Source organism: Geotrypetes seraphini, chromosome 18, assembly GCF_902459505.1.
Source record: "Geotrypetes seraphini chromosome 18, aGeoSer1.1, whole genome shotgun sequence".
NCBI lineage: Eukaryota > Metazoa > Chordata > Amphibia > Gymnophiona > Dermophiidae > Geotrypetes > Geotrypetes seraphini.
Window position 1 is genome coordinate 10,607,746 of NC_047101.1, and position 9,162 is coordinate 10,616,907.

Sequence of the window (9,162 nt, forward strand, 5' to 3'; positions counted from 1 at the left end):
CTTTTAAAAGCCCCTTTAACAAAGTGGGTTTATGGGAGAAAGGCAGGGATAAGGCCACAGATGGGATATGCCAAGAGATTTAGGAAGGGAGCAGGGGTAAGGGAAAACTAGGAGGAAAGGCAGTTAAGAAGGGGCTATGAATGTACAGTAATAAGGTTTGTGAGGAGTAGCTTAGTGCAGTAAGCTGCAATCCTGGAGAGTTGTATTTGATTCCCACTGCAATTCCTTGTGACCCTGGGCACGTCACCTCTCTCTTTACCTCAGTTATAAAACAAAACACTTTAGATTGTGAGCCTACTAGGGCAGAGAAAGTACCTACATATAATGTATACAATGTTGCCTATGTCTAATAGGGTTCTAGAAAAATGAAGTGTGTGCTGAAAAGTTCTCAGCCCAACCAAGAAGAGAATGGTCCAATCAATGAGCTGAAACTGTAAAAAAAACCAAACAAACAGAATTTTGTTTCTGCAAATTGGCACTTAATGAAACAACACTCTTTTCAGTTAGTGGCAAAATAGTGCTCAGAATTTAGGAAGGTGGTTGGGCTGAGAACTTTCCAGCACCCCCTTGTAATTAATAGTGGTAGTAAAAAGTAGGGGCAGGGAGCAGCTCTTAAGAACATGATAAGAAATGAAGGTTAACACATAGGGATTGTGTTGATAACCTGCTTTTAAAGTAGACAGCCTGTATCAGCATGATCGGCCAAGTAATTTTCAAAGTACAAAGGTTGATTGCTTTGGAGTGAACTACAGAGGACGAGAGCCATTGCTTCGAAGTCCAACCCCTGGAGCTAGGGCTTGACTTGCCACTCCAGCCCGTTTGCTCTGTCCTTGGTCAATTTTAGGTTGAGTGTTGAATCCAGTTAGCTACAACACCAATTTTTCTGGTGCTGCTGAACATTAGAATGAATTTGATGTCCCTGGGCTAACCAGTAGGCCCTACAGGAAGAGGTACTCATCCTTCAAAAATGCAATTTCACTTTTAAAGTGTTCTTAAAATGACATTCTCAGAAATGTACTTTTATTAAACTTATGTAATCCCTTTTTAGGTATAGTTTGAGAGCAAGTTTTTCATGGATAAAGGATGGACAGAAGGTGCAAAAGTTTGTTAGAATAAGTTAAATTGTACCATTTTTAACACTTATCAAGGAGTGTAGGAGCATCACAAAGTTTTTCTTAGAAAACTGCTCATCTATAATCGTGACGTGTGTTTATAAAGAAAATATTTTGGAAAAGACAGTTTACCTTTTAGCGCACAAATTTTCACTTGTGATTATGAGACAGTCAGCGGTAGATGGATCAATACTATTGATTTTCTCTCCCACCCCCTCATAAGGTGTTCTTCACGTAAATACTGGAACTAAACACTATTCAGCATAAGTTTGTTTGTTTGTTTAATCAAACGTTCTCGGATCCATTCTGGTCTGTGCAGTTTTCACAGGCTGCTACCGTCACATGTTTCTTTGCCAGAATGATAATGGTAATGGACAGGTGTCATTTTCTTTCTTACAAAGAAATGCTGATGCATTGTTCAAAGTCTGACTTCTACTTCTAGAATACAATCTGGTTTTCATACACCATAAATAGGGAAATGCTGCAGAATGCAATTTATGAACTGTAAAAATAACTTTGACAATGTAAGAAACTATCCCAGCAGCTAAAGTCAAGTCAACATTTATAGAATGAATTGCAATATTAACTCATTCACTGATGTGTTTTCCCAGACATGGCTGCCCAAGCAAATGTACCAAATATTTGTTCTAATTGTAAGTTGTTTGGAGCAGCATTTTAAAAAAGACATCCAACTCAGAATAAGGACAACCAAATCCGTACTAGAGAATGACCCAGGGACAAATTTTTCCCTGTGGGAACTCATTTACCAGTCCCATCCCCTTCCTGTAAGCTCTGTCCTCTTCTACACAAGCCTCAAACACTTTAAAATCATAAGTGTTCAAGGCTTGTGTAGTTAAGCCAGAGCTTACAGGAATGGGATAGCAACAAAACCTGCAGGGATGGGATGGGGAAATTGAGTACCTGCAGGGATGGGGACAAATTTGTCCCTGTGTCATTCTCTAGACCAGTGGTTCCCAACCCTGTCCTGGAGGAACACCAGGCCAATTGGGTTTTCAGGCTAGCCCTAATGAATATGCATGAAGCAAATTTGCATGCCTATCACTTCCATCCTATGCAAATCTCTCTCATGCATATTCATTAGGGCTAGCCTGAAAACCCGATTGGCCTGGTGTTCCTCCAGGACAGGGTTGGGAATCACTGCTCTAGACAGTACATTTTTGATGGTCCTAGTATTTAGAACAGGATCTGCTGCCATAGAGCTTGTTCTAAACTACATGAGAAATGGACAGTCATGTGAATTGATTCAAAATCGAGCAGCTACTAAATACCAACATGCAAAGACTATACCCAGATCTCAGCTGTGGAATTTGGACATTATGCAATATGGATGTCTAAATGCTTTTTAGATGTTCAACAAACAAATGCGCTTCTAAAATAAGGACCATAATAAATTAACTACTTTTACTTTGAAAAGCAACATCCTCCTATTACTGTTACTAGCTTAAAGCAGAGCTTCAGGACACCTCGCCAGTCAGATTTTCCAAGATATCCACAATGTAATGCATGAGATAAATTTGCATTGCAGATCTCTTGTGTGAATATTCATTGTGGCTATCCTGAAAGCCTAACTGGCCAGGTATGTCATGAGGACTGGGTTTGAGAAGCCCCACTCTAACCTAAATGTTAATTCTTTTAATGAGTTCATGTTTTAAAAAACTGTTTAACTACATTCTCTCACAGCGATAGTGTCTAATTATACAGAGCTCTTCACTCTTTTTTGAAAAAGTAGAAAATAGATGATCCCAATCTTAGAATCCGTGAATCCAATTATGCTAAATATTTACAATCTTCAAAACGGATTATCTTCAGTAACAGGACATGTGCAGTAGTTAGGCAAATCTTATATGACAAATTTGATGATACAAAGGAGGAAAGGCCACTGTATCAATATGCAATAAACCACCCTTGATTCTCCTTAGTACTAGCTTTCCTTCTTGACAGGCTATTCATTTTTTCTCACTCTACCTGTAGTCTTACTACCTCTTGGGTTTCCCAGACAGAGACCCTCCTCCAAAGGGATCTCGAGGCCCCAGAAAAAAAAAAAAAGCAGACTTTAGCAATTTAAACAAGGAAAAAAGGCAGAGCAGATCAGAAAGATTTCCGCACAGTTCACTTGCAGAAATGAAAACTACAGGAGGTGCTCTACTCCTCAGCTGAGTAGAAGGAGCAATAGAGCAAACAATGTGTGGATTTCTGCAAGCCTCGGTTCACGAGTTGAGGTGAAAACACCTTTCATATTGATTCTGGAAGGGATGGCACAAAATGTACATTACTTTAAACCAATGTTTCCTAAGTCCATCCTGGAGTACCCCCCTTGCCAGTCAGGTTTTCAGGATAGCCATAGTGAATATGCATGAAGAGATTTGCATATAATGGAGGCAGTGTATGCAAATGTAACACTGTCTCCATTATAAGCAGATCTCTTCCATTCATATTCATTATGTATATCCTGAAAACCTGACTAGCAAGGGGTACTCCAGGATGGACTTGGAAAACACTGTTTTAAGCCAGTGTCTCAACTTGGTCCTGCAGTATCCCCTTCCTTGCCAGTCAGGTTTTCAGGATATCCACAATTAATATCCATGAAAGAAATTTGCATATAATGGAGGCAGTAAATACAAATCAAGTTTATGCTTATTCATTGTGGAGATCCTGGAAACCTGACTGGCAAGGGGGGTTCTCTACTACCGCGTTGAGAAACATTGCTTTAAACCACCAGGTTGTCCAAAAACATGGCTATCCCTACTAGTTCATATTTAACAAGTAAAAATTAATTACTAGGAGAAAACTTTTTTAAACTGAAAAAGGATCAGCTTGTCACTTGGTATAAGTACTTAAACAGGAAATGCAATTTTTTAAAAAATGCTTGGAAATTTTCCGTTTTTAACAAAGGAAAACAAATATTGACAAGTATAAAGAAAAACATTAATACTGTTTTTAAAAATAAACCACAGAAGTCCATGCAAACATAAATGTGAGTATATTTATCCGGATTACTCTACAATCTTCCCCAGTTTTATAAAGAGGTAAAATGATTTAGGAAGAAATTAATTTCCTTTAAAAAACAGAACATGTTTTACTTGTCAAAATGTCCTTAATATCTCAATACACAAGCAGAGAAAATGTTTATTAAAAATTTCATAAACATTTCCAAGTAAAGGCTTTAAAAAATACACACACAGCATTAAATCCATAAAAGACCGATTTTTGCCTCGCTTCAGTGTCTGTAAAAATGAGTTCCAGCCTTTCAAACGGCATGTGGTCAAATTAAGGTCCATTTTCCTGTCATTTGTGCAGTAGTGGGGATTTGAGATTATCCCTCAATTTAGCTCTGCTGCTAATGGAGAAAAATAGGACAAATATTAACATTTCTCACATTGTCTACGGGATATCCTTAAAGATAAAAGCAAATCACATACTACTACAACGTTTGAAAACCCGGTATTGTGCTTCCTAGGCCTAATGTTCCTTTTGCCTTGCCAGACAAAAAAAAAAAAAGAACCTGCAGTAGTGTGTGCAAAAATGTCTAACAAACCCATTAAATCTACATGTGCAGCACAGTAGGGAAAAAAAGGTTATATCATAGGTTACATGTGCTGCTTTATACAAATGGAATAGGGCTCAAAAATGCCACAACAATCTGGGGTTTTTTTTTTATGCTTAAATCTTTTATTGATTTTTCAATTTAAATTTCAAGTATTAATCTGGGTTTTTTAAGAAAAGAAAGTACTATTGGAATCATTCATTATACGTACTTTAGTAAACATATTTGTTACCTGACTAATCAAAAGTTTATAACTTAAGGTAACACTGACATCTTGCCATGCATTCACATAATGTGAATAAGGTCTTCCAAAGGAAGAACAAAAGCCTCCCAGAGATTTTGGATGCTACCTATAGGCCTGTAATAGGAGAAATTTCCCTCACCCTTGAAGAATAACCTTGTAAACAAAGCTGAAATACCCCCCACTCTGTATCCCTGCAAAAAGTTGTACAAACCAGGAAGGTCTGTGATTATTCTGTAATATGCTACTACTATGTTGAAAGACAAAGCAACTTCCACTATGTGCTATCCTGCTAACTGAAACAAATCTATTTGAAAAAAATATATAAATATATATGGATATGTACCCTTTTCATTATTTCATCTCTGGTAGAAAAGTGCGGAGCATCTTCCACTTCAATCCCTTCGGCCATCTCCACCACTCTTCCTAAAAGCTCTTCACTGTAACTAAAGTACAGAAAAAAAAGATGAAAGTCTCTGCAGGGCTCCAGTGTTAAGTCAGTCTGAACCAAAACAAAACTGTAGGGTGCAGGAATTTATTTGAAATGCAAAATTATTAAAAACATGTAAAACACATTAAGCAAGTACATGAGCTACGGTAAATATATCCAAAAACTGGTCCTAATGTTCATGTGGAACGTACCTGACATGGTCCGTGTTTCGAAGAACCAATCCTTCCTCAGGGGTCCCTACCGATGGCACGTAATGTATCAGAAAACCAGAATGGATAAAATAAAACAAAAAAGAACACGCTGGGAGTATCCTGTCTGAATCACGGCACTATGAACCACATGTTTTTAAGAATTTTTGCATTTCAAATAAATTCCTGCACCCTGTACATTGCCCTGCAGTTTGGTTTTGACTTTTTACTGCAGGTTCTGTTGGTTTTTCTTGTTTTATTAAGTCAGTCTGTCCAGGAGTGGGGGGTAAAGCCTTTGTCCAAGAAAAACATAACTAAAATTAAAATCAGAGCAGCTGAGGAAACAAAATAAAGATATTAATTTCTTTAAGACTTATCTGTCACACTCTATTTGATTCAATTACAGCGGCCAGGCCCAGGGAGGAGGTAGGTGGGGGAGTCGAGAGAGCTGGCTAAACCCGGACTCCCCCATTTAAAAAAAAAATCAGTCCAGGTACAGGACAATCCTCGACAAAGAGGACATGTCCGGGTTTCCCTGGACATCTGGTTATCCTAAAAGGGGACAGATTCAGAAGTTGCTACTTTTGGGGGGTTTGCCAGGTACTAGTGACCTGGATTGGTCACTGTGAGAACAGGCTACTGGACTAGATGGACCATTGGTCTGACCTAGGGTTAACATATTTTTCTCCGAGAAACCCTGGACCCATGACCCTGCCCTGTGTCACCTCCAGCTCCACCCCCCCCCCCCAAAAAGCCTCTTTTCCGGATATGCTGCGGCTGTGTCTGGAGGGCTTGGAGCACGCGTGGATGTGTGTGATGTCATTTGCGCATGCTCTGAGGCCCTCTGGACGCTGCCAGAGCTTGGTGGGGCTTTCCAAAACCCAGACAAATGCCGGGTTTTAGAAAATCCATCTGGGACAAGTACGTTGGATCTCTCCGAGGAGGAGATAATAGTTGGCAGACTAGATAGGACATATGGTCTTTATCTTTCATTTTTCTCTGCTTCTATGAGGGAAGCTTTAGCAAAGTATACCACAAGGTCTAACCCAATGGCATGATGGGGGGGGGGGGGGGGGTCAGAAGGAAGTCACAGTTGGAGGTGTAAGATGCTGCTTGAGCCAGTGAACGTTTCAAGAGGTATGCTGCGGGAGAGGGACATTCGAGCAGCAGGGAAGAGTTGGGGGGGGCACACAACATGGCAATGGCAGGCACCACCATCCCAAGCACCTCCTCGCTATGCCACTAGTGCAGTGGTCTCAAACTCAAACCTTTTGCAGGGCCACATTTTGGATTTGTAGGTACTTGGAGGGCCTCAGAAAAAAAAAGAGTTAATGTCTTATTAAAGAAATGACAATTTTGCATGAGGTAAAACTCTTTATAGTTTATAAATTTTTCCTTTTGGCTATGTCTTAATAATAATTTTGTAATTTATAGCTAAAGAGACATATGATCAAGAAACTGTTTTATTTTACTTTTGTGATTATGATAAACATACTAAGGGCCTCAAAAATACCTGGCGGGCCGCGAGTTTGAGACCACTGCACTAGTGCAACCAGTAAGAAGAAATCTGAACACACCTTCCTGCCTTCCGCTTCCCCTTCCCCTGTCCCTTCACTTTACTGCAAATACATATGTCATAAAACCCATGTGTATACTTTTAAATACAGGTGGAAGACAAGTTTCAGCTAAAAAAAAAAAAAAAAGTATCCAAATTCCTCCCCAGTTTGTCTTCTTTCGGAGGCTCCAAAGAAAAGCCAATATCATTTAATGCTTTCTTGATTCTTTTTGTAAGGCAGTACTACATTTAAATCACTCTAGATAGTGGTCTCAAACTTGTGGCCCGCCGGGTCCTATTTTGAGGCTCTCGGTATGTTTCTCATAATCACCAAAGTAAAATAAAACCGTTTCTCGATCATCTGTCTCTTTAGCTATAAATGACAATATTATTATTAAGACTTACCTCATGCAAAATTGTCGTTTCTTTAAGAAGACATTAACTCTTTTTGCCGAGGCCCTCCAAATCCAAAATGTGGCCCTGCAAAGGGCTTGAGTTGGCGACCGCTGGTCCTGCATGTATCGTGTGAAAAATCTCCCTCCCTGGCTCAAATGTGGCCGCTAGAATTTATTTATTCATTCAATTTTCTATACCATCCTCCCAGGGGAGCTCAGAACTGTTTACATGAATTTATTCAGGTACTCAAGCATTTTTCCCCGTCTTTCCCTATGGGGTCACAATCTATCTAATGTACCTGGGGCAATGGGGGGATTAAGTGACTTGCCCAGGGTCACGAGCAACGTGGGTTTGAACCCACAACAAAACAGGATAGTGGAAGATGTATATCAACAGTATCAGCACCTTAAACTGAAGCACTTTCATCTACAGCACTCAAGCACTTTAACTGTGTGTTCACAGACGCTTCCATAAATGCAAAGAGGCAGATAAGTAACTTTTCCTGCACTTTATTAAGTCTTTTTAGATAAATTTAATGTTATTAGTAAGTCTCATTCCACTTTTTGGGTTAAAGATTAAAAGATATAAAATGATATAAAAATTAATAATTTTACAGAGGAGGTTTTTGATCAATGAAAGAAACCATATATGTTCCCTATGTGGTAAATCTGAGATCTTTTCCTCTTTTAAGGTAGATTTCTAATTATCAACCCAAAACCCTAGGCCACCCTCGGGATCTGGAAGGCAACGTTTCCCGGGCCGCGGAGGTACCTACCGGCAGCCCATGAAGACGTGGTTGGCCCACACCATGGAGAGCGCCAGGAGCTGGTCCATCCGCGGCGGCCGCTCCTGGAAGGCGCCCAGGTTGCGCACGATGAATTCGCGGCGGGCCTTCCACTGCTTCTCGCTCTCCGAGTAGGCCTTGAACTGCGCCACGTACTCGGCCGGCGGCTGCTCCTCCACCATGGCGCGCGGCGGGACGACGGCGACGCCGGGGGCTGCCTCGGGGCCTAGCAGGCCTCTCACACGCTGCGCCCTTTATCGCTCCCCGCAGGCCTCGCGCACGGCTTGGGCGGGGGGGGAAAGCGTCTGTGTGTAGTCCCGCGCCGCTCCTGGCTGGTCTCACGCGCGCGGGCTTCGGTCCCTCCCCGCAGGCCTCACACCCAGAGAGGGCGGGGCAGTCTAAGCCTGGGCCTTTTCCGCCCCTCCGCAGGCCTCGCGCACGGCTGGGGCGGGGGGGAAAAGCGTCTGTAGTGCCGCGCCGCTCCTGGCTGGTCTCACGCGCGCGGCCTTCGGTCCCTCCCCGCAGGCCTCACACCCAGAGAGGGCGGGGCAGTCCGAGCCTAGGCCTAAGCCTGGGCCTTTTCCTCCCTCCCCCCCAGGCCTCACGCACGGCTGGGGCGGGGGGGGGGGAGCGTCTGTAGTCTGGCGCCGCTCCTAGCAGGCCTCACACATAGGAGGAGAAGGAAGGGCAGCGTCCTTAGTCCGAGCCTGAGCCTAGGCCTAGGCCTTGACCGCTCCCCGCAGGCGTCGAGTGGGTCGGGAGCTGCTCTTTTAGTCCGGCCCATGCAAGTGTTGCGACCTGCCCCGCCAATTATTTTTATTATTTTTACATTTAACTCATCTTGGCACCCCGACCTCTAAAACCAGTGGG

The 9,162-nt window shown here is 42.1% G+C and overlaps 1 protein-coding gene across 2 annotated transcripts; it reads right to left on the bottom strand.

Moving 5' to 3' along the window:
- Positions 1-4,090: 4,090 nt before the first annotated feature.
- Positions 4,091-8,689, bottom strand: CDKN2AIPNL (CDKN2A interacting protein N-terminal like). 2 transcript variants are annotated; one of them, XM_033927571.1, is made up of 3 exons: positions 8,284-8,689; positions 5,265-5,364; positions 4,091-4,467 (listed from the first exon to the last, which is right to left on the bottom strand). In XM_033927571.1, exons 1-3 carry the CDS (start codon positions 8,472-8,474, stop codon positions 4,459-4,461), a joined length of 300 nt encoding a protein of 99 aa, XP_033783462.1. In that variant the 5' UTR covers positions 8,475-8,689; the 3' UTR covers positions 4,091-4,458. The 2 variants fall into 2 exon arrangements, with proteins under 2 accessions (XP_033783462.1, XP_033783461.1); XM_033927570.1 differs by having other exon boundaries at positions 4,091-4,470; positions 8,284-8,679.
- Between the last annotated feature and the right edge of the window lie 473 nt (positions 8,690-9,162).

Excerpts from the sequence above, each read along its gene's own strand:
- CDKN2AIPNL (XM_033927570.1), bottom strand. The coding sequence starts at position 8,474 with ATGGTGGAGGAGCAGCCGCCGGCCGAGTACGTGGCGCAGTTCAAGGCC. Across the intron at positions 5,365-8,283 it reads CACGTCTTCATGGGCTGCCG|TTACAGTGAAGAGCTTTTAG; the intron begins GTAGGTACCTCC and ends TCTGTACTTTAG.